The following is a 26,919-nucleotide window of genomic DNA, read 5'->3' as shown; positions in this document are numbered from 1 at the left end:
CACATTAACTTGCATTTTTCCACATTTAGAGCTACTTGTCATTCATCACGCCAACTAGAAATTTTGTCTAACTCGTCTTGCACCTTCCTACAGACACTCACCATCAGTACCTTACCGTACATCACAGCAGCATTAGCAAACAACTGCAGGTTGCTGCATTTATGTACATAGAGAACAACAGTGGTCCTATCACACTTCCACGGGGCACTCTTCACGATACCCTTGTCTTTGATGAACACTCACCACTACGGCAACATACTGGGTTCTATTAGTTAAGAAGCCTTCAAGCCACTCACACATCTGTGAACTTATTCCATACGCTGGTGCCTTCGTTAACATCCTGCAATGGGACTCAATATCAAATGCTTTCCAGAAATCTAGAAATATGGAATCAGCCTGCTAGCCTCCATCCATAGTTCACCCATAATTGCTTACATCCACCTTATTGGAACTAAGTGATGTCAATTCACTGTCTAAGTGAGATTCTAACAACCGCTCATCTACCAGAAACACTCCCGTAGCCTTCTTGACTGGTTTATCAAGTTTCATAATCATAGTTGTTATAATGACATCATGATCGCTAATCCCCGTGTCTGTACTAACATTGTCAATAAGGTATGGCCTATTTGTAGCTACAAGGTATATGTTATTTCCACTGTGTGTGGGCTGCTGAGCTATCTGCTCAAGACAGTTTTCAGAAAACATGTTTAAAAGTATTCCACACATCTGTCTGTCTGTACCTTGACCGCCCCCCCCCTCCCCCCCAAATGAATCCATAGTCATGCCAGTCTATACTCGATAGGTTAAAGTCGCCTCAAACTAGTATTGCATGATCTGGATATTCACATGCTACTGACCACAAACATTCTTTGAATGACTCTAGAACTGTCACAACGAACGGATGACCAGTAAAAACTTCCAACAATTAACTTGGTTTCACCAAGATCTGTTATACACAAACAGATAACTTACACACTAAACTTTGACCTCAATAGAGACAATATTTTTGTCAACTGCAATGAACACTCCCCCTACTATGGCCTCTAATCTGTCTTTCCAATATACATTCCATGACTCACTAACTATCTCAGAGCTTTCCACCTCAGATTTCAGCCAGCTCTCAGTCCCAAGCATAATTTGAGTGTGATAACTTTCCTGGACGGCAGTAAATTTGGGAACTTTATTACAAATACTTAAGACAGTTTACTGCTAAAATTTTACAGTTGAAATTTCTTTCTTCTGAATGCTGTCCGGCTTCCCCTGCTGCATATTCACTTCACTGGCAAGTGTTCATCAGAGCACCTTGAACTACTGTCTAGCCTAAAAAACCCTCATGTGCACTCCACAAATACTCTGCTACCAGAGTAGCCACTTCTTTCGTGTAGAACACATCTGACCTATCAAGAGGAGTCCTGCAAATCCCCACACAATTATGCAGGTCTAGAAATCTGCAGCCAAGACCATCACAGAGTTGATGAAGCCTTTAGTATAGACCCTTCACTTGGCTCCAAATCAAAGGACCCTGATCAACTCTGGGAACAATGCTGAAAATTGTGAGCTCTGCTTACACCTCAAGCATGATACCAGCAGTCTTCACCACCTCCACCAGCCACCAGTAAGAACTTAGGATGGCATCAGAACCCATGCAACAGGCATCGTTAGTGCCTACGTGAGCCACAACCTGCAGATGGTTGAACTCCACACGCTTGATAGCTGCAGGCAAGGTCGCCTTCACATCCCGGATGAGACTGCCCAGCAGACATACTGCGTGCACATTGCTTTCTTTCCAGCCCTGAAAGCTATCTGCCTAAGGGGCTCCATAATGCACCTAATGTTAATGGTAGTGGAATACTGTCAAATTAAATCAGACAAGCTGAAAGAATTAGAGTCTTGAATGATACACTAACAAGGGAACCTCCCCATCACACCCCCCTCAGATTTAGTTACAAGCTGGCACAATGGATAGGCCTTGAAAAACTGAACACAGATCAGTCGAGAAAACAGGAAGAAGTTGTGTGGAACTATGTAAAAAAATAAGCAAACTATACAAACTGAGTAGTCCATGTGCAAGATACGCAACATCAAGGATACTATAAACTCAGGAGCGCTGTGGTCCCGTGGTTAGCGTGAGCAGCTGCAAAACGAAAGGTCTTTGGTTCAAGCCTCCCTCGAGTGAAAAGTTTTAATTTTTTATTTTCAGACAATTATCAAAATTCAGGCACTCAAACATAATCAACTTCACTCTCCAAAATTCCAGGACATGTTCAGATTTGCTTGGACACATGCAGGATTTGACGGTCTACACACGGAAAAATTTGAAAACATTAAAAACATATGTTTTGACAGAGCACAGGGAAGACTGTGCAACTGTTGCATTCATTTGTTGCAGTTTATGTGACAAACTCTTATGTTTTCATCACTTTTTTGGGAGTGATTATCACATCCACATGAAAACCTAAATCGGGCAAGGTAGAAGAATCATTTTACCCATTCGCCAAGTGTGCAAGTTAGATGGGTCGACAACATATTCCTGTCAGGTGACGCACATGCCGTCACCAGTGTTGTATAGAATATATCAGACGTGTTGTCCTGTGGAGGAATCGGTTGACCCATGACCTTGCGAGCAAATGTTTTTGGTGCCCATTGGAGAGGCACGTCCTTTCGTCTACTAATTGGACGGTTTTGCGGTGCGGTCGCAAAACACAGACACTAAACTTATTACAGTGAACAGAGACGTCAATGAACGAACGGATGGATCATAACTTTGCAAAAATAAAGAAAGTAAAATTCTCACTCGAGGGAAAACTTGAACCAAGGACCTCTCATTCCGGAGCTGCTAACGCTAAGCACGGGACCACGGCGCTCCTGAGGTCACAATATCCTTAATGTTGCCTATCTTGCGCATGGACTACTCAGTTCGTATATTTTGCTTATTTTTTTCATAGTTCCACACAACTTCTTCCTGTTTTCTCGACTGATCTGTGTACAGTTTTTCAAGGCCTATCCACTGTGCCAACTTACAACAAAATCTGAGGGGTGTGTGATGGGGAGGTTCCCTTGTCAGAGTAGTAGATGGATTTTGTTATTTGAGCAGCAAAATTACTGATGATGACCAAAGTAGAGATCATATAAAATGCAGACTGGCAACAAAATGAAAAGTGTTTCTGAAAAAGAGAGAATCCCTTATTAGTAAATATAAATTTAAATTTTACGATGTCATTTTTGAAGGTATAATCTGGACTGTACCCTTGTACAGAAGCAAAGTCTTATTAACTGAACAGTACCCTTGTACAGATGTAAAATATAGACAACAAACAGATCAAACAAGAAGAGAATACCAACTTCTCAACTGTAGTGCTACAAAAGAATTCTGAATTTAGATGGAATATGGGAGAACTAACAAAGAGGTACTGAATCAAACTGGGAAAAAATAAATTTATGGACAACTTGACCAAAATAAAGGATCAATTGATAGCGCACACCCACAGGCATCAAGAAAGCGTTAATTTGGTAATGGAATGATACGTGGCGGTAAAAAACATAAGGGGAGGCAAAAGCCTGACTTCAGTAAGCAGGTTTAATTGGACGTAGTTTGCCATGAAGACGCACTTGTGTAGGCTAGCTTAATGTAGAGAACTGCATCAAATCAGTCTTTCAACTGAAAATCACAACATCAACAGAAAGGTGGAAACAGCAAGTAACAAGCTGACAGAGTCGGAGATCAAAGATATTTTATACAGAGATTCAGGATCAGATATAGAAGATAGAGAGAGAGACGAATTTGGCTTGCCAGATGAAAGTTCAGATACAATTTCAATATCGATTATTTAAGTAAAGTTAATTGTGACATCTAATAACAGGCTCCTTGATATTAATCTAAACGGATATCACGTAAAATCCATTTTTATACAAAGACATGTTTATAACAACAGCACAACATTGATTCCACAGATACCATGCAATCCTGAAATTGTATTCTAGGCTTCCTGTAAGAAAGCCACATTCTGAATGTTGAAACCAATGAAATTCCACACCCTATTTTGCTACCACAAAACGAGACCCTATGACCATTTAAACCATTACATAGTAACAGGTTACAAAGGAGAGCTATTAATTCACATATGTGAATCACATATTAACGAAGGTAGCTATGGAGCAATATTAAAATTGAATTAAATGACTTCTTTCAAAAGTGATGTTCATTCCCGATGCTGGGGGCCAAAAGACCTTGTTTTACACACATCAGCTGATTTATCACTACTAAAATATTAAAAATAACATTTAAATTTTCCATAACTTTGGAAATATTACAGACTTGTGATATCCAAGACCAGTTTTGGAATCATCACAAATATTCCTTTCAGATTAAACACTTTACACATTATTTTGCAGAGGTCACATTTATTTTATTTTGGTAAGATGGAAGAACTGGTTGAGGAAAGAATGGGGGTCTCAACTATTATTGCTACCACATTAATAGGCACTCCAACAAATTTAGTATGCAAACGAAAAACTCTTTTGAGTTCAGACTAATATCAATTAAAATATCACTAGCCATTAGGCAGTCAGTTCTACTATGCAGTACATATTTGTACTTCATTTTTATGATGTCACGCCAACTGTTGTTAGAGAAAGGTTTATAAATAGATTTTAGACAGATGATAAAGAACAGTTCAGGGTGAACTGACATTGTGGTAGGTCGTGCAAATCCATAACACTTTTACTTCTGCGAATTCCATCTAAGTATAAGTTGGCAACAGTGTGAAAACTCTCCAGAATGAGATTTTCACTCTGCAGCGGAGTGCGCGCTGATATGAAACTTCCTGGCAGCTTCTGTAAAGTTTGGAAGGTAGGAGATGAGATACTGGCAGAAGTAAAGCTGTGAGTACCAGGCGTGAGTCATGCTTCGGTAGCTCAGATGGTAGAGCACTTGCCCGCGAAAGGCAAAGGTCCCGAGTTCGAGTCTCGGTCAGGCACACAGTTTTAATCTGCCAGGAAGTTTCAGTGTGAAAACTGGTTGATGTCTGTTGCTACTGTGAAACTCTTGTTTACTGTGTTTACAAAATAAATATTGTGGTGTGAATACATGGTTTTGGCTTATTAGTTTGTAGTAACCAAGTAACACACAAAGCCCATCCTAGTGACACATATATGGCTTTATTCATAAACCTCTGAACAATAACAGAAATAAGCCTCTTGTGACTCCATACCAAACAAGACAAAATAATCATGTGCACGCTTCCTACAGGTGGCCTCTAGTGGCTGGCCTGCACTGATACAGTTGGCAGTTGATTTAAGTACATACGGGCAGCGACACTAAATTCGGCACACTCACACGTACTAGTAGCAGGATACGGCATTGTATTTACATAGCACAGGGCACAAATGAATTCTGGAATCAGAACTGTGGAATGGACTGCAGCCATTTTAATTCATCAATATGTTATTAATGAAATCTGTAAGTTAGACTGATGGTGTCATTGAATGGGGGCTCGGAAATAAATTTTTTATCGACCCCAAGCACAGAAAAAGGCACAAAGTGTGAGGGGTGATTCACGTACTTCTGTGTTTTGGCTGCATGTAAATGAGTAGTTCATTCCCAGATTCTGTACTGCAAACAGTATTCATAACTTTGTTTCCACTGGTGTCTCACACACACACACACTGATCCAGCAGTCTCTCTACATCCAAACAATGGGTCATCACTTAGTTACTGTCTAGAGTTACAGATTTTTTATGACTGAATGATTTGAGAGTTCAAATCTGAAATGGATTGGTTTAATGGTAATAAAATTGTGATAATGAAAGGTACAGAGAGCCCAAAAAAATTTGGCTGTTTTGAGTAGGACTTGTGCTCTGAGGGTTCCATAAAAACTTAATTACATATACTGAAACACTCTACAATTTTTGCCTGTTATTGAGGTAGCCACTGGTGAGATATCAGTTCCAGGCATTACGAGACTTTTGAGAATGTTTTAATTTTAAGTTTGAAGTTGGATGACAAATGATAATTTTTTTCATGTGTTATAATAACAAATTAACAAGTCTCTGATCTTTTTCCTTTAGTTACATTGTTAATCCTTGCTTTTTACCAAAATTCATGATTCTAGGTCAACCTAAATTTCAACTTGAAACATCTATCCATTCTTGAGGAAAAAGATTTTTAACAGTCAGAAAGACAAATGGACAACGAAGTGATCCTGTAAGGATTCTGTTTTTACATAACAAGAACACACACACACACACACACACACACACACACGCACACACACACAAAGTCAGACACTCACCTTGTAACTTTGTATGCACTCCACATAAGGGGAGTCATTCCATTACGGTCTTGCATATTCATGTTGACACCTTTTGCTATAAAATATGCAACAATTGCTGTGTGACCAAACTGAGCTGCCAGATGAATACAGGAACATCCTTCTCCATCACGTAATGAGGGATCTGCTCCGTACTGCATAAGCAATGTCACTGTACCAAGGTGGCCCTGCCTGACATAAACATACTGAAATTAAGTTCAATGAAACACACTTTTTGTAAACAACAACAATTGTGACTCACCACATAGACGAGGTGTTGAATCAGATATGCTCAAAGGAAAAGAATGCTAGAAATACTTCTAACTTTTGGACAAGGTCCTTCTTCAGATAGAAAAAAACACACAAACAGTCACAGAAACAAAACTCCCGCACACATGGCCACTGACTCTTGACCCTACAGCGCACTGTGAGTTGACTCCACTTATTTGAATGTGATATTTCTAGTGTTCTTTTTCAATGTGCCTGTCTGCATCTCAGTGCCTCCTCAATGCAGTGAGTAGCAATCTGTCTACCTTTCCGTATTGTTGTTATTCCACCCTGGACTTCCCATTGTAACAGTTTTTAAAAAAAAAATACATATAATTTTTTTCCTGACAATTTTTTCAGTGTTAATAACAGTAACTGAGACAGAACTGCACAAAGAGCAGAACTGCAAAACAAAACATATTACAAGATGATAGCTCAATTGAGATAAAATGCACACAATACTAACACTGGTTGCACAACCCCATCTACAACTGTTGTCACAATAAAGTTAACAAACTCACCCAGTTTCATAATGATTGGAGGGGAGGGGGGAGGGGATGTTCATATTTACAGGACTGTTTGGGAAAGAGAGGCAAATATTCCAAAACACATTCACAACTATGTCACAGGAAGATATTTCAGCACTCCTGACACAGGAATGTATAGATGTACAATTTGTTCAAAATACTTTAGGACTCACTTGGGTAGGAGCATGGGATAGCAGAGAGCAGAATAGCCATATTCCACACACAATACATTCTTAATCTCACATTTGAAAAATTTCCACACACTCATACTATTCTACATATAGCAACAGATCTTGGATCTATATGTTCTGCAGGAACTGCACTTCATTTTCATTGAGAGATATTACAAGTTTATACAAATCCATTTCCTGATGATGATGATGATGATAATGCAGAATTTTTGACCTGTTTTAATTGAATCTAGGTGAACATATGAGGTGTGATTGGAAAGTTTTAAGAATGGGCTTGTAATTGTACAATGGTGGTATTTACATGGTACTGTGATACATCTCCTTCAAAATAGTCCCCCTGAAGTCCCCTTCTGACTGAAAACACCAACTCCAGTGGTGTTTCCACTTTTGGAAACATTCCTGGAAATTTTTTTCATGAGGTGTGTTGAGGCCACTCCCCATATTTGCCTGGATGTCTTCAATCGAGTCAAATCGCTTCCCTTTCAGTGAAAATTACAGTTTAGGAAACAGGTAGAAGTCCGCAGGGGACAAATCAGGGGAATATGGCGGTTGTGGAAGCACAGGAATTTTGAATTTGGTCAAAAATTCAACGATGGAGAAGGCACGATGAGCCGGAGCATTGTCATGGTGTAACACCCAACTCCTGTCTTTCCAAAATGTACGCCTTTTCTTTCGCACCTTTTCGCGCAATCTCTCTAGGACACATTTGTAGTATTCCTGGTTAATTGTTTGTCCTCCAGGGGTAAATTCATGATGCACAATACAGGTAGAATCGAAAAAAAATCACCAACATTGTCTTCACCTTCGACTGACTTTGCCGTGCTTTTTTTGGTCATGGTGAGCTTGGAGTTTTCCACTGCAAAGACTGCACTTTGGTTTCAAGATCATATCCATATACCCACGATTTGTCACCTGCAATTACCCTATTTAACAAATGTGGGTCATTTTTAGTCCAATTAATCTGTTCTCGGCACACTTCAAGTTGGTATTGCCTCTGGTAACCTGACAACACTTTTGGAATGAATTTTGCGAACATTCGGCACATGTTCAGATCTTCAGTTAAAACTGACTGAACTGCATAGTGACTTAAGTTCATCAGCCATCTCCGTAATTGTAAGTCTACAATCAGGGCACATTAAGTCACAAACTTTCACAACATTTTCATTTGTTTTTGAGGTGGAGGGACAGCCGGACTGTGGTTCATCTTCAAATGATTCGCGGCCATTTTTAAATCTGTTGAACCAGACAAACATATTTGACTGGCTCATACAATTATCTCAAAAAGCTGTTTTTAATAGTTTGTATGTATCAGAAGCTGATTTCATGGTTTTAAAACAAAATTTCACACAAACTCATTGCTCCGTTTTTATGTCCATTTTCACGCAGACTCTGGCAACAAGCACAAACAGACCCGAATTCAACCAGCTGCCACAACAAACTGAATAAAGGAAACACAGTTTCCTGTCAGAGGGCATTCAAGGACAAGGCAATGACTCACTCTCCACCTTCCGTGTACTTGACTGCCAAACCAGTAAGCAGTAGCAGATCCATTCTTAAAACTTTCCAATCACACCTTGCATATTGCTTTCCAAATCTTAAAATACAAATTCAATTGCTTCAAAGAGAAATTCATAACCCTCTACAAAGTAAACCTATTATAGTTTCACCTTCCCTAAAAATTCATTTGGGTTTCATAAGAACCCATTTGAAAACCTTCAACTACGACTGAGTATGACAGGTATATCCAGTGTGTGAAGTAGCAACTGCAATACATATCCTGAATTTCCCACGACACAATGGCAAGGGAAGTAAAGCATGCCTGCAGTAGTGAGTTCTCTGTTCAGTATTGTTAAAATTCATGCTCACTAGAATTACAGATAGTAGTATATGTCATAAATAAAAGTAGCCACTACAGCATCCGCTTCTCCACTGTGTGTCATTCTTTCTATGGAGGCCATTATGGTTGAGCACAAGGTGTGCCAGAAGATTCATGGATTTGTCCTGCGGTTTAAGTCCAGTTTCTCTGCAAATATTCTGAACCCATTTACATTTCACTAGAAAATGAAAATTGTCTAAGTGGTCAGGGTTTTCTTAATTTCTTCCCTTTTCTTTCTGCTAAAGTGAGCAGAATGCAGTTGTTAGAGAGTCACTTCATGAGTTTTTGATTCCCTAAGGCAGCTGCTAATCTAAAGAGGCTGTGTAAAGAATAACAGCATTATTTAAGTGTGGATAAACACAAGATAACACCTATAACAAGCAGAAAGAATCTGATAGCATTCAGTTGCAAGATCTTTTGTAGCTCGTCATTTTGTTTAAGTACCTGGGAATAATATTGTGAACTGATACAAAATGTGACAGACACATGAAATCAATAAAATGGAAGGCAAATTAGAGTCATTATGATGTAGACTTAACATACACCTCAACAGAAATTAGAAGGCACTGATAGGATCTTAAACAGGTCAATATACACCACACAAAAGTGCTAAGGAAACTTAAAATGGTGAATCTTCAGGTGATGTTCTCAAGAAACCTGGTTGGTTGGATGCAGAGAAATAGTACTTGAGGAAGACTGTGCAGCAGCTGTGTTGCCTCTATCATGTATTTAGAAAGGACCATGAGAATAAGATAAGATAGGTAAGAGCACACATGACTCGTATGGCCAGTCATTTTTCTCATTCTATATGTGAATGGAATAGAGCAAGGTTATGTTTGTAGTACCCTCTGTTATGAAATGACTTTTCCACAACATGTGCCATCAGAATCCTCCCCCCCCCCCCTCCCCCACCCCACTCTCTCTAACAACAACCTCTATGCATTACACAGACGGGAGTTGACCTTGCAATACATCCTTCAATCTCATAATCCTCCTGGCATCTGACCCACACCCACATTCACCCTGCCACTCAATCTGTACCCACACAATTTTCCCTACACAATCCCCTTCCTCTGTCGTCACCCCCCCCCCCCCCCCCAAAAAAAAAAATCACCCACCAGCTGTGCATATCCCCCCTGCCTGTGGACAGAGTGGTCTTACTGGTGCCAGATTCCTATGACTTATTAATTCCTTTGGCCCTTATGGTAGCGTAGGACATCCAGGTGAATTTGCCTACCCTCTGTCTTTGGTCATTTCCCTTGAATCTGCCCAGGCCTTTCCAACTCTCCTCATTTTCCCTTCCACTGTCCTCTTCTATGTAGCTGTATGCCTGCCTCTTTTCCTTGTTCCCCGGGGATTCCATTCCAATGCCTTCTTCTCAATTGTTCTGTCTGGCTTTCTCAATGTAAGCCCCAGCCATCTCCACTTTCTCTCTTGTATTAACTGATTTGTTTTCCTCCAAAACTCCACATTACTTATTTTTTCCGGCCACCAGATATTCATGATAAACTGGGGACACCTATTTACAAAGCTCTGCAATTGTGATGTTATCTTCTTGACTACTTCCCAACTTTCACTGGCGTATAGGATATATATTATTTTAATATATTATATTAAAAATATGAACAGGCAATGCCTCCTGAGAGAAGTCAGATACCTATCCCTATCTTCTACATATGATGCTTGTCCCTCCTAGCCAGCAACTGCCCTTTCTCAACATGGGGTGATGGCACATGTTGAGAAAGTCATTAAAATCAAGCATGTTATTTTCAGCAGCATGTTTGCCACTGGGTGGCCTTTGGCACAGTTTGACAATGACCTTTCATTCATTCTGGTGGGCAGCTGGACTGTGGCATGCCCATTTTAACATTTTTCCCCTCGCCTACTCCACCAATCACAACTCCTGCCTCTACTATTCAGTAATCTGTTACCTTCACTCCTTCAATTACTTATGTTTCATCAAGAGTTGCTGGTACCTATAAGATTGAGAATTAAACTGTTTGCTGTGAACCAATTTTCGAGTGTCTCCCATTTTTCTCCTAGTATGGACATGTTTGCACCCTTTATCACCAGCAGACATAACAGATTCTGATGATCCTTCCAATATCTTTAGTGAATTACTTATTTATGTCAAGGCTAGAACCGAGTGATGTAATGTACCTCAATGGACACAACATTTAATGTTCTCCCATTTTTCATTTAGTTATAGTCTTGTGGTATCATATGTTCATTTGACCCTCTAATTTCTATTGTTAAAATATAACTCCATCAATCCAAGGGGGCTGTCTTTAATGCCCATTTTAGTTCCCTTATCATTTTGATTTACATAGTCAAAGGCCTTGGCAAAATCATGGATAATGCCAAGACGGTATTTTTTTTTTTCTCCCCTAACTGAGTTCACAGCATTGTATATTGCTTTCTTTGCAGAGAATCTTTTATGAATGCTAAACTGAATATATGTTAAAAGGTTACAGTCAGACTAGTGGTTCAAAATCTGTTCAAAGCTACCTTTTCAAAATTTTTGAGAATAGAGGTAAGAGGAAGAGTCATTTATTCTCTCTCTCTCTCTCTCTCTCTCTCTCTCTCTCTCTCTCTCTCTCTCTCTCTCTCTCTCTCTCCCTCCCTCTCTATTGTCTTGTATACTTGACTCGCTGCAAAAGCTAACACAAGTGGGGTTCTATCAAGTCATATTAAAATTCTGGTGTTTTCGCTGAAACAGAACAATAGCCAGAAGAGTTACTGCTTTTCAGTAACAATAATTTTTGTTATCACTTTAACAGGTGAACAGGAAAAATTTATGTTTGCTGGCAGAGGAACGAAATCCGTCTAAATAACTCTAGTGGATCTGCTTTCGATAGCTCATTTTTTTTCTCATGTTTTTCTGCTACTGTTACGAAAAAGTGATTAAATTTGCTGGACAATGACTTCAATCGATGATCTATCTTGCAGTTACTGTCATCAGCAATCTGAATATTATTTACCTCACAGAGTTAATTCATTTAATGCATAACAATTCTCCGAACTGCTTTTGCTTTGGTACAGGGATTTTTATTTTTTATGCATGGTGCATTGCTTTTGTTTTTCTTGAGGCACTGCAGTGCACCTTGCATTACATTAGCTTTCCCCTCCCGCAAAAGAAACTTTGCTCTCAAATGTTAGTCACCCTACCACGCAGCATCCACTCTAACTAATCCTGACTCCTAGTAAAGGAAAAATCAATTTATAGTGTTGTAACTGTGTGTCCTGGGTAAACTACTTTCCACTGTTCACCCAGGATTCTTCCACAAAGTGTGAACGAATCAGAATTTACGATTATGTCAAACTGTCCCCTTCTTAACAACATGTGTGATCATTAAATAAGATAACAAAATGTTCTGCAAAATTTATGTAATGTTTCTTCATTGTTAAATTAAAATACTTCTTACACTATCGATACATTTTCATTGGGGAGACGGAGAGAAAAAGTTTATGTAGATCAGTGCAGTCTTCTCTACAGTGATGCTGACTAATAGAAAATTATTATTTGTTCTTATACTCTTATGTCCGCAGCTCGTGGTCGTGCAGTAGCGTTCTCGCTTCCTACGCCCGGGTTCGATTCCCGATGGGGTCAGGGATTTTCTCTGCCTCGTGATGACTGAGTGTTGTGTGATGTCCTTAGGTTAGTTAGGTTTAAGTAGTTCCAAGTTCTAGGGGACTGATGACCATAGATGTTAAGTCCCATAGTGCCCAGAGCCATTTGAACCAATCTTATACTCTTATGAGAAACAGAATGAGAATCGTCTGCCTGGTAGCATCTTGCCACCACAAAGATGGCAGTAATGTAATGTGCAATACTCCTTGAGAGATAAAACTGTTGAGAAGCACACCTCATCCATAATAAACTGTCCCCCACAAGTCATGAAAACTAGTTGGGGTTTATTTATTTATTTATTGTTCCGTGGGACCAAATTAAGGAGAAGTCTCCATGGTCATGGAACGAGTCAATACATGAAATTATAACACAATATTAGAAACAGATAAAATGAAATATAAAAAAACATATTCAGGTGACACGTCGTAAGTTTAAATAAAGAAAATCAACAATGTAACACTGGAATTTGCTTAATTTTTTAGCTCTTCCAGGAGCTCCTCGACAGAATAGAAATAGTGAGCCATGAGGAAACTCTTCAGTTTAGACTTAAAAGTGTTTGGGCTACTGCTAAGATTTTTGAGTTCTTGTGGTAGCTTATTGAAAATGGATGCAGCAGAATACTGCACTCCTTCCTGCACAACAGTCAAGGAAGTGCATTCCACATGCAGATTGGATTTCTGCCTAGTATTAACTGAGCGAAAGCTGCTAACTCTTGGGAATAGGCTAATATTGCTAACAACAAACGACATTAAAGAAAATATATACTGTGAGGGCAATGTCAGAATTCCCAGACTATTGCATAGGGGTCGACAAGTGGTTCTCGAACTTACACCACACACAGCTCAAACAGCCCGTTTTTGAGCCAAAAATACCCTTTTTGAATCAGAAGAATTACCCCAAAAAATAATACCATACGACATAAGCGTATGAAAATATGCGAAGTAGACTACTTTTCATGTTGAAGTGTCACTTATTTCAGATACTGTTCTAATGGTAAATAAAGCAGCATTTAGTTTCTGAACAAGATCCTGGACATGGGCTTTCCACAACAGCTTACTATCTATCTGAATGCCTACGAACTTGAACTGTTCCGTCTCGCTTATAATATGCCCATTCTGTCTGATCAAAATATCGGTTCTTGTTGAATTGTGAGTTAGAAACTGTAAAAACTGAGTCTTACTGTGATTTAGCATCAAATTATTTTCCACAAGCCACAAACATATATTTCATGAACCACACTGTTTGATACTGTTTCAATATTACACACAAGATCCTTCACTACCAAGCTGGAATCATCAGCAAACAGAAATATTTTTGAATCACCTGTAATACTACAAGGCATATCATTTATATAAATAAGAAACAGCAGTGGCCCCAGCACCGACCCTTGGGGAACACCCCACTTAACAGTGCCCCATTGGGACTGAACATCACTACCACTCTCAATATTGCGGAGAATTACCTTCTGCTTTCTGTTTTTAAAGTAAGAGGCGAACCAATTGTAAGCTACTCCCCTTACTCCATAATGGTCCAACTTCTGCAGTAATATTTTGTGGTCAACACAGTCTATCCGAGGCACGGAATATAGTGCGATGGTATGCCACACGTGCTAAATAAATTACAGATCAGGTTACATGGGGATCTTCACAAACGGCCTGTTCTTCAAATCATTCTTCGGAGTCCCTGTAAGAACGAAATGCACAGGTTGTATGATTTTCTAAATTCCTCATTCAAACCTGGTTCTTGAAAATAGGGAAGTAGGTGTTCGTGGGATATTTGGCATCTATTGCCAAATGTCTGACAGTTTAAATTTTTGAGCACCTCCCTGATGCTCTCTCATTGGTCAAACAAACCTGTGACCATTTGTACATTTTGCATATATTCAATACCTCTTGACAGTCATATGCGGAATAGTTTCCACAAACTTGAGATATACTCTACAATGCATCCCACGAGTGTTTTGCAAGCAATGTTCTTCAATGACTGACTGACCCAGTGTCCTACCAACAAATTGAAGTCTGCCACTTGCTTTACCAACAACTGAGCCTACATGATCATTCCAAAAATGGGCGATCAAAAAGTCAGTATAAATTTGAAAACTGAATAAATCACAGAATAATGTAGATAGAGAGATACAAATTGACACACATGCTTGGAATGACATGGGGTTTTATTAGAACAAAAAAAAAAAAAAAAAAAAAATACAAAAGTTCAAAAAATGTCCGACAGATGGAGCTTCATCTGATCAGAATAGCAATAATTAGCATAACAAAGTAAGACAAAGCAAAGGTGATGTTCTTTACAGGAAATGCTCAATATGTCCACCATCATTCCTCAACAATAGCTGTAGTTGAGGAATAATGTTGTGAACAGCACTGTAAAGCATGTCCGGAGTTATGGTGAGGCATTGGCATTGGATGTTGTCTTTCAGCATCCCTACAGATGTCGGTCGATCACGGTACACTTGCGACTTCAGGTAACCCCAAAGCCAATAATTGCACGGATTGAGGTCTGGGGACATGGGAGGCCAAGCATGACGAAAGTGGCAGCTGAGCACACGACCATCACCAAACAACGCGCGCCAAGAGATCTTTCAGGCGCCATCTGTTGGACATTTTGTGAACTTTTTGTTTTGTTTTGTTTTTTGTTCTAATAAAACCACATGTCATTCCAAGCATGTGTATCAATTTTTACCTCTCTATCTACATTATTCCGTGGTTTATTAAGTTTTCAAATTTATACTGACATTTTGATCACCCTGTGTATATCCTCCGTACCATCAAATCCTCAACCCACTCACAAATTTCACTTGACAACCAGAACAATCACATTTTCTTCAATAAGTTCAGGTATGCTACTGAGTAAATGCTGTTCAAAATGCCTAGTTGACAAATACTGCATTTACTGCATGGCCTTGATCCACAATTTCTAGGATGTCATATCAAAACAAACAATAATCGGGTTTTGCATGATTGATTTTATGGAATTTATCTTGGCTGACAAGGAGGATGTCAGCCTGCTAATTGAAAGCCCTAAGAATTAAAACTTGATGAAAAAAGAGAAGAAAAGCAACACACTGGGAAAAATAATCAGATGAGACACCACAATATATAAGAACAAGCCTTTAATTCAGTTGACATAATACAATGATCTATTTTATTTTAGACTACAATGTTGGGGTAAACTTTGACGTGGCCATAAATCTGATCAACACAGACAACCAGCAATCTTGGGCCATGGCCTTAATGAGACTGGGGAGTTCTTGTTCACTCTTCAAGAGGATCTTCTCTGGCTGGGCTGGCCTGATTACAATGTGTCTTTCAAATAAATTCCAGATGTGGTCAGTCTAATTTAAGTATGTATAGGCAACATAAAGGATACAGAATTTGGTCAGTATGCTGATGTTTTTCATTATGAGAAAGAATCCCAATGGTAATTATACATTACAGGACTTTAGGTAAGAGGATCTATTTTTTGTCTTGAGGCCATTAAAGAACAATTTCAACCATGTATTCATAAATGCCATTTTCCTTTCATGCCACCTGTGTCCCATCAATATTTTTATTTCTAGCATACAAATACAGGTAGATTTCGTTCAGCTTCCACCCTGACATTTTCCAATTATGTTTTGGGAAGCCATAAAATCTCTAAATATTGATGTCCAGATGAGCACTTTAATATCACTCCTGAGTGGGAGCTCAATGTGTTAACCTCCCCTTCGTACTTTTCTTATATTTTGAATTATTATGGAACATGTACCTAATTGGAGTTGGATCGCAGCCTGCAACATATTCCAGAAAAATGTGAGAAAGAGGAGATAACTGCCCCTTGCTGTGTGCATAATTATCTTCTTTTAATATTTTCTATTATTTGATACTCCATACTCATGTAATTGTACCATGGGACATATCAATGCCATTCAGTACTCCTAATGGCAAATTATAAACTTCGAATAGACCATAATGCAACAAATCCCACTTTCACATGCATCAAAGTGAGATCCAAAGGCAAACAGGTGTGATGTGACTGTGTTCTAATACTTAAGCAGAGTCCCAGATCTCAGTCATAAGAGTAGGATAGTTTCTTTCCCATTACGCAGTAATTTGTGACGGCAGCACTTGGCACAACATTCTCCTCATGATGTAACTTTTTTAAATGACACAGTGTTTTGACATTTGTTTGTCTATACCTCACAAGACGGATGTGCTGGGTGCCAGAAGATAATGTCTGGTAGGGAGATACCAAATACAGAAAACTGTATTTGTAATATTCAGTTATATATGTCAGTCGCTTCCAATCAAATTTTGTGCCACGTTTAAGATGCATACAGTTATCTGTCTGAACATGTACCTTGTGGCCCAGTGTAGAGGAGTCGCAGCAAGTTCACCTCCAATTGCATCAACAACAGCCCCTTTGCTTATGTAATACCGTATGATATCTCTTCGGTTGTTGATGGCCGCCCAGTGGAGTAATGTGACAGTTTCACTGTCAGGCTGATTAACATCATAGCCGGCTTCAATAAGCTCATGGCAGCGCGCCAATGACCCGTACTGCAAAAGTGAGTCTATAAGTGATAACTAGAAACGTATATAATGTACTTTAGTTCTGACTAGTGTAGCCGATTTTACATATGTACCTGTGTTGCTTTAACTATATCAAATCCACTGCAATCTTGCTCCGTCACAGCTGTAACAGGCTCTTGAAAAATCGTATGAGCTTCGCTTTGCTCACCTCTGTACGCAGGCCCTGGCTTGCAAGCATCCTGTTAATATATATATAACTTTTTTATGTAGGCCAACACTAACACAAACATAAAACAAACTTCACTATTTCCGAAACATGCTAACGAAACTTGCCTGTGTCACAAAGTGAACGGGATTACAAGTGGGGTCGACTTCGCCGGACATCATTATTACTAATTATTTACAAAGATAACTATCGGAAAAGTGAGAGCGACGTGAATCGCAAAATAACACGACAACTAGACGTCATGTTTATTGCAAAGTATGTCATAACACAACCACCACCCTACCAACAACCTCAAAACACTTATAGTCTCATTTAATCGTCTTATCCTACACCAACGTCTTTGAGTTGTCATCAACACGAAGATGTACCACTCGCATCCACCCTAACGGACGCGAAGTAATAACACACTCTAACCAGTAACCACAGTCTACTCGCGACACTTCGCCTCTATTTTGTTGCCTACAGCGCCAGCAGCGCCCCAAGCGGCCGGTAGGTTGAACTGTGAGTTCGGCGCGATCGTGAAAGCGAATAGTGATTGTTTATTTTGATTTATACAATGCTTTCTACCAACGGGAGCGTTTGTAGCGCAATAAATTGCAGCAACAACAGGAAGAAGACACCACAGCTGTCTTTTTTTAGGTTTCCTAAGGATCCTGTGAGATATATACCACCATGTTACTAAACTATGTCGTCAGGATTCACTTGCAAACTATATGTGTATAAATGATGAATGTTTCGTTGTAGGAGCAGAAAATGGCTAGTTAATAGCAGACGAGAAGACCTTATGAAGAAAGACCCAGTTTACCTGTATAGTAATATTAGGTTTTGATCGCTACATTTCGAACATAACCAGTTCATGAACGCAGACAATAACAAACTCGTTTGGAATGCAGTACCCACACTATTTGACATTCCAAATAAGCCCCCTCAACTGACGGTGAAAAAGAAACTGCCACAAAGATTCGACAGTCAATCTAAAGCTGTAAAACAGTCCTATGACACTGAAGCAGCCAGTTCAACTCTCCATGTATCAGTGCCAGATTCGTGTAAATCATCCACACAGACCTGCTTTGACGATGAAGTGGTTAAATTAAGTGCAGCTGTTCGTGTCTTACAAAAGCGCGTGAAGTGTCAGAATGTGCAGAAGCGAAACTATTACGGGAACAAGTAAAGTGCCTACAGACAGATTGTTTGAAAATTATTCAAATATTTAGTTTTTCGTGAAATGTAATGCAATCAGGTCATTATAATGTTTTCAACATATGTCTCCCACTATTTGGCAGTTGCCTGTCCCACTTAGAATAACATAAAGATGAAGGTCGCACTTGTGGCAACGGGCGACAATGACAAACACAGTAGGCCTACAGAACGATAAACGAGCTGTCGATCGCTTTTGCATGTAGAGGTACATGTCTGTGCTTCTTACATGTGAATCTGTGTGTTTATATTCTTTTGATATGAACATGGTAAGCTGCAATTCTGTTCAATGTCACAAGTGCTTCTTCACAAATGTGTTGTAGCTTGCCACTCTATTCATGGTTTTTGTCCATACTTACGCTTATTTTAGAATCTTTTTTAGAAACATATATGCCTTCTGATACTACACAAACTCTTGGAGGCAAGAAAATAACTCGAATAATTCGGAAATTACGTAGGGAATGAATTCGGAAATTACGTAGGGAATGGATGTAAACAAACATTATGCTTACTACGCGTCTGACGTTCACCTTACCTGCCGCTTGGAACGCTAGTGTCGCTCCATCTGTCAAACGGCAACAACTTTCACAGCAGTGAGTGTCGCGACTGTTATGTTAGACTGTGGTTAGACTGTGGTAGAACCAAGTTCAACTTTTTATGGCGTGACAAAAGTTGCGCTTCTTAAATGGCGCCAACGAAAACTAGGAGTTCACACATCCAACTACAAAGTAACTGCAGTTCGCCATTAGCAGAGGCGATACTTTAGTTGCCTGTGTGAACCCGGCTTTAGACTGTGGTAACAATGAACAAGTCGGGAAAGAATTACTATCTCTCTCCAATGTGTAAAATAACTATATTCCCACATAATCCACAAAATCGAAACTAAATTAGTATGTGTAGCTCAACACATAGAATTGACAACTGAGTATAGGCGGCGCCGCGTTACAATTTAGTTAACAGTAGTGCACTGTGTACAAATTTAATAGTCAGTGCGACAGGTAGTACATTCCCCTTTGTAATTATAAATAAGGAGCAAAAACACAGTATAAAAAGGATAAATTATGAAAAGGAGAGATCGTGTGTACGTCCGCATCGAACGAATGGGTAAGTATATTCTCCTTTTTTAATTGTAAATAAGGAGCGAAAAAAACAGTATAAAAATGGTAAATCTCGTACAGGAAAACACGTGTATAGCGTCCACATCGTTTGACCGGTAAACGCCTCTTCAGTTCGAGCGATGAAATTATGTTAGGTCATGCGCAATATCACACGTTTCTCAATTGGATACAATCACATTTTGACTTAATTGTTACAATAGTGAAGTGACTATGGAGAAATGTTGTGCAGACACGGAAATGAACGTGCTGAAACTGGATTTAGCAACGTTCAATCAATATACCTGTAAGTTGGAGCCATAGAGACGTGGAGTTTTATTAAAAAATATAAAACAGTTAACTCTGAAAGCATGCGCTAAACACGTGATGACAGTCATTATGAGTTTAATATACACACATCAAAAAACGTTTTGCATCACCGTGAGTTCCGGAACCTGTACAGAAAATTGGAAAAGAGATCAACATAAACATCATTTTGCTCTTTCTATTGCTCATGAAAACCACACACTGCATGTTGTACCACCATGTAGCGATACCTTCAGAGGTGGTGGTCCAGATTGCTGTACACACTGGTATCTCTAATACGCAGTAGCACGTCCTCTTGCATTGATGCATGCCTGTATTCGTCTTAGAAGAACAAATTGTAAATAACGCCATTTGGACGTTGAAAAACGTGTTTCCAGCATGTTGCATTATGATCAGTGACATCATAAAAAAAGGCTCAGAAACAGCTTCATACATATGCAACATAAATAATAGTGTATGTCACCAATGCGACAAGCTTGGAGCAACACGTTTTAACTGCAACAAATTCCAGTGCAGCGATGTACAGCCAAAGACGTCCTGCACTTAAACACACACTAATCTGTAGTATTTAAGGGCATTACATACACAGAACACCAAAATGTCAGAAATACGACACCCATGCTACACTACGGAAACTGAGACGTTCAGTAGCCTTGCACTGAAATTCGATCTCGGGAAAATATGGCGTGACAATCCGTATTCTTGCTTGGCGAAATACAAGTACTATATGATAATATTTTTCGTTTATACTTTATACGTGGGTATGGTATTCTGCTGATAAAGTGCATTTATTTGTAAATCCCAATATTGTAATTTCTACCATGGGGCTGTTATCAAGGAAATTATGTTCCTGATTACCACATTCTCATGTGTATTGTATTGTAAGTATGATGCTCGTATTCTGCTGTTTTTGCTCACATCCATAATACTGGGTGGAGCTGGGGGAGTGACTATCGATAGTCAACAGAACACTGTATACATTATCATCGGGACGAGTTGCTTTGGACTAATGTTTTGAAGTGTGTTTCGTTTCTTGTGTTGCGGGGTCAATGTGTCGAACCCGGGACTCCATATGGCAGAGCTGAAGCCGGGACCCGCTGCATCATATTTCGTCAGGAGGCCGAGCGAGTTCAAGAGCGTCGATGGGCAGTGCAGTGTGATACAGTAGTATTCGGTGACATTGCGTTAGCTAATTTACAATACTTGATGGTGAGGCGTACTGTCAGCATGCCGCCTGCTGATGTCCTGCAAGTCCAGCTGGCTCAGCAGACTCCTGGTATGCTGATGCCGCCCCCTCCTGGACGCTGCGCCGCAACTTTCCGCTAGTGTTGCTTGCCGGATGGCAACACCCAACGCCGTCTCTAGTGCTGTTGCAGTGCTGCTGCGCCTCCCACAGCATACACCTCGCCCCAGACCCCGGTACACCAGGTGGGAAGCAAACATGGCCCATAGACTGGATTGGAATCGAGCCCATCCTGGACCCGCTGCAGACTGCTGTCATTGCCCTCTTTCAGGCAGACCGTGCACTCTCCAAGTTCCAGGCTGCCATTCCGTTACACCCCAGTGTAGTGTCCTCGGAGGCGGAATTTAGCCCGAACAAGTACATAGAAACAAAGTACAAGTTTATTCCGAATACTTATAACGTTTCTGCCAGACTGGCCACTATAAGCATAGACAAGCACAGGACCGTCCTAATGTTCGACTGACCTGGTACACACTGTCAATCTAAAATTTCCCGTCTATTTATATTGGTTTCTTCCTCGCTTCTTACATAGTGTCAGAGAGAGACAGAAACTATGGCAGGGATAAATTTCTACACATCAGCCATTTACAAATCGCCACTCCTGGCTCTGGTCTAGTGCCCCACCTCATACATTGCAATAACTTAAAACTGAGCGAGGTGGCGCAGTGGCTAGCACACTGGTCTCGCATTCAGTAGGACAGTGGTTCAACCCTGCATTTGGCCATCCTGATTTAGGTTTTCCGTGATTTCCCTATATCGCTCCAGGCAAATGGTGGGATGGTTCCTTTGAAAGGCCACGGCCGACTTCCTTCCCCGTCCATCCCGAATTCAATGAGACCGATGACCACGCTGTCTGGTCTCCTCCCCCAAACAATCCAACCAACCAACCAACCAATAACTTAAAGCAACACTGCAGTCTCCTGCCTCATTGTTGCTCCACTCAAAACAAATCATGCGTGCAAACGACTGTCGCAGCTCCGTGCCCATGAGTGCCATGTTTACCTTGCCTGGCCTGCTGGCTGTCGTCGTTACCACACTCTGCCAGTGGCCCCAGATTTCATCGCCCAACCACGCCTTCATTGAATTTTGACAAAATTTCCCTTTCCCTCGACTAGGACTGACACTAGCACAGCACTCGCCTGATGTAAGTCATTGTTCCATTACGCTGTGGTTCAAAATAGTTCAAATGGTTCTCAGCACTATGGGAGTTAACTTCTGAGGTCATCAGTCCCCTAGAACTTAGAACTACTTAAACCTAACTAACCTAAGGACATCACACACATCCATGCCCGAGGCAGGATTCGAACCAGCGACCATAGTGGTCGCGCGGTTCTAGACTGTAGCGCCTAGAACCGCTCGGCCACCCAGGCTGGCCATTAGGTTGTGTAATAAAGTTAAGTGCATATTAGCACAAATATGAATACATGTTCTTTTATGTAGTGCGAGTATCCCTACATAAGTGGTCACCCTAAAACTACAGTGATGTGCCAGTGGACAAGTTTTCTTTACACGTATGAGTAGCAGATTATACAGTTGTTGTATTAATATCCTGAACACCACTTTCTATGAAACTAGGAATTTATTATGAACACAGTACATAAAACAAAATCACATGCCAAGTTACGGAGTAACAGTAAGGAAAAATCTCAATGATGGTGCAAGTTTGAAAAGTCAAAGATTTTGGCTAGTTCAAAGATAGCACATTGCAGCAACACATCTTTCTTGTGGTCGATGACCGCCACAGAACACCTTCCCTCCCACCGCCCCCTCCCCCATCCTCCAGTGTGAAGCCTGGGGAGAGGTCGTGATGTAGGTTAGCATGGCACTCGGTCTGTGGTCATGTCTAAAGATGTCCCTTTGGGGAAAGAGGATCCGTGGGTGTAGATTCTGTTAATGATTCTGTATTGCCACGCCACAGGTGACCAAACCATGAAACCAGGATCAGTCCATTGATGTGGGGTTGTGGTGGACCATGAGTGGCATGTGAATACAGAGATGGCCATCATCGTCATTTGAGGCGGTGATGGTTGTCTCCTCTGCATCTGCAGGGATTGCAGATGCATGGAGGAGTGTGACCTGGTCGATCGAATCATCAGTGTGCATGCAGGACTAACAGTGTGCCTTCGTGTAGCTGCAGACAGATCCTTGACAGGAAGGGGTGACATGTTGACAGGGAAGACGGCAAAGCAGGTGTTGTCAGATGGTGTCGGCCGGTCAGTGTGATTTTGTATTGTCGTAAGCACTATTATAACTGGAAGGAGAGCTCTGGTTATTAGGCGCACTGGGAGTGAGGGGTCGCATGGAAGCGGGATTGGTGGAAGAGTCGTCCTCCGAATTTACATCTTCGTCGAGCCGGCAAGCTCGTCTGATACTTGGGATGGATGCTGCTTTTATTATACCATGGACCAGAACGCGAAAGGGCTGCAGCGAGTGCCATAATACCTTATGTGGGAACAGGTAGCGTGGGTGTAGTGCAAGTCGCACCTTGTCATCATGCAACATCACTCAGTGTGATGAACTGTTGGATACATTTTACTAACATCGGAAGTTCGGAGTGTGTGAGAAGGTTGGAGTTCTCAATGAACTGAGCTGGAAGGACGAGAGGTTCCCCATACAGTAAGTCAGGGGAGGCTTGTAAATCCTCTTTTCACACTGAATGAACGCCAAGCAGGAGTCAGGGGAGAACGTCTGATCAAGACATGTTGTGGTACATCAGCACGGCTTTTGAAGTGTGGTCCCAGCACTCATCCAACCCATTGCTATTGTAGGCTATTGTAGGCTATTGTAAGTAATTTGCTTACAGTGCACAGGTCACACAGATTGGAGAAAACAACAGCCCCAAATTGTCGTCCCTGATCTGTTGTGACCAAAGATGGGCAGCTGAACTGCATGATCCAGGAGGCTATCATGCGAAAGAGTTGGCTGTTACATCTATGATCAGAATGGCTTCGACCCACCGACTAACATGGTCGATGATAGGAGGTATCGAAAACCCTCTGAACGAGGAAGTGAGCCAATCAGGCCGAGGTGTACATGACAGAACCACCTTTAGCTATGTCAAACGACCCCAATGGTGGGTGTGCATGGTGGACAATCTTGGAACATTGGCAGGCTACACATGCACACAACCTGTTTTTGCAGTTTTCCCTAACCCCTGTCCATATGAAACACTCCGTTATTAGGACCATGGTGGCCCAAATACTAGGATGCATGAGGTCATGGATAGCAGCAAATATCTTACAACGCAAGACGGCTGAAACTAGGGGTGGATCATGCCTGTTTAAATGTTGCAGAGGACCGGTATGGAAGAACCCAGAATTCGGCGTGGCTCAACTGAAAATGAGGTAGACTTGCTGTGTAGCAACTGCTATATGTCATCATCTGTTTGTTGCTGGGCTGTTAGTTTGTCGAAGTCCCAAGAGAATGAAATCGTACAAACTCGTGATATGTAGTTGGCGATGACATTGTCTGCACCCTTAACGTAAATGACATCAGTGAATTGACATGTCAGGTCCATGTGCTGTATCATTGGGGAGGGAAGTCAGCTGTGGGGTTACGCACTGCATCAGCCAGCGGCTTATGGTCCATATATATAGTCAGTGACCTACCCTCGACGTCCTCATGGAAATGTCAAACTGCTTCCTAAATGGCAAAAAGTTCTTGGTCAGAAGTGGACCATTTGCATTGGGAGACGGACAACTTTCGCAATAAGAGACAAAGTGGTTGTGTGGGACCCTCAACCTGGTGCAGAAGTGTGGCGCTGATGGCTGCATCGCTTGTGTCTGCCCTGATCGATACTGGAACGTTGGAGACCGAGTGAGTGAGAGTGACAGTGTTTGCGAGTGGAGTTTTTAGTGAAATGAATGTGTGTCGCCGGTTGTCGCATCATGGAACCTTGAGAAGTCTGGAAGTGTTCTTTCCTGCAACTGCATCACTCAACAGTACTTGCAGGAACAAAGTGTGTGGGATGTGTCGTTGAAAAAAATTATTATGACAGGAAATGGCGTACATTGCTGTAAGTCTCAGGCAGAGGATGGCCATGGATAAATATAATTCATTCCGATGTGGGACAGGTCCCTTCAGTGGAGACAGCATAAACTAGAAATGTCACAATAGCAGCTCACAACTGTGATTTATCATCACTCGTCACGATCCAATTCTTGGCGAGTATATTAAGAACTCTTGATAGATGTTGTTCGTGTTCCTCAGAGGTAGTTCACGAAAAAAGAATATCATCCAGATATGCATCACAGTACAGGAGCGAGAATAGTATGGAATTGATGAAACGTTTCCAGGTCAGTGCAGCGTTTTCTAGGCCGTGCAGCATGTAGCAGTACTCATAGAGTCCGAAAGAGGTGATATGTGTAGTCTTGGGAATGTCATCCCAATGCATTGGGATATGGTAGTACGCTTTCTGACAATCTATCACACCAAAAACCGCGCACTGTGGAGCTGTTAGGCGAAATCCTGTATGTGTGTTATGGGATAGTTATCTAAGAATGTCCAAGCATTCAGTTGTCGGTAGTAGCCACACAAAATGAATGAACCGCTCTACCTTTGGAACTAAGTGGATCGGTGAGGACCAATTACTGTTGGAGGGTGGACAGTCTAGCAGTTCTTGTATTGCAGTTCTTGCATCCTGCAATTTAGTGGCGTTAATGTGTCGAGCCTTGTGGCATACTGGGGGGGGGGGGGGAAGGTGCTTCCGTGGTGTTCAGTCTGTGACAAGTACCATTAGTAATCGCACCTACCACCAAAGGGATTCCCTGAGCAACAACAGTGGCAACAGACGTAGGAACTCTCGCAACACTAGAAGCTGGACTGTCACTGACCTGTGGGAATAGGCGTCGCTATGAGCATGTCTGCAGCACCTGTGCCACGGAGGTATTGGAATGGTCATGTCCACGTGGTGTGCTCGTGTCCTCTGCTGCCTTGAGTGCACGTGTCAGGTCAGCTGACATGGTGGCGATCAGCATGGCGTGTTCTCAGCATGAACGTTGGTGCTCTCGCTGCACTGATTTGTTGATGGGCTAGGGAAGAGTGAGTTCTGCAGCGAGATGGGGACATTCAATTGTAGCAGCAGACTGGGCATCACAGTGTGTAGTAGGAGGCAGTGGGGTGGTAGCGAAGACCCCTACTATCCAACCGGTGGTAGTGTAGTGCAAGAGGGCTGCTGCTTCAAGGTCCAGTGAGAACCTGAAATTACATAACATATCCATGCTGGTAATAGGGCAGTTGACATCCGTGATGCAAAATGTACAGGTGCAGTGTAAGGCAGACGAAAGATGCAGTTCAAGTTTGGCCAAGCTATGGACGCGAATTGCAGAATTGTTGGCTACCCGGAGTGGTATAGAAGACAGCAAGAGTGCAGATGGAGTGCTCAACCTGGGAATGATGCTAGCATCCCTGCCTGTGTCTTTGAGGAAATAGAGCATGCTGATCCTGTCAGTGTATAGTCTGCCAGAGTGATGGGTGGCGGAAGTGGTCGACCTAGAATGTGAATGGCACG

The 26,919-nt window shown here is 41.3% G+C and overlaps 1 protein-coding gene across 1 annotated transcript in view; it reads right to left on the bottom strand.

Annotated features, from left to right (window-relative positions):
• LOC124607196 (palmitoyltransferase Hip14) overlaps positions 1–17,926 on the bottom strand; it is a 124,395-nt gene extending 106,469 nt beyond the window's left edge. Inside the window, exons 1-4 of the mRNA XM_047139419.1 lie at positions 17,657–17,926; positions 17,437–17,562; positions 17,151–17,350; positions 6,291–6,500 (exon numbers count right to left, since the gene is read on the bottom strand). Coding sequence (XP_046995375.1) covers positions 6,291–6,500; positions 17,151–17,350; positions 17,437–17,562; positions 17,657–17,710 — 590 coding nt within the window. The 5' untranslated portion in view covers positions 17,711–17,926. The remainder of the gene's footprint in view (positions 1–6,290; positions 6,501–17,150; positions 17,351–17,436; positions 17,563–17,656) is intronic.
• Positions 17,927–26,919: the final 8,993 nt, after the last annotated feature.

Source organism: Schistocerca americana, chromosome 3 (genome assembly GCF_021461395.2).
Source record: "Schistocerca americana isolate TAMUIC-IGC-003095 chromosome 3, iqSchAmer2.1, whole genome shotgun sequence".
In the NCBI taxonomy this organism is placed as follows: Eukaryota; Metazoa; Arthropoda; class Insecta; order Orthoptera; family Acrididae; genus Schistocerca; species Schistocerca americana.
Note: the sequence above shows the minus strand (reverse complement) of the source record. Positions and strands in the feature narration are given on the sequence as shown.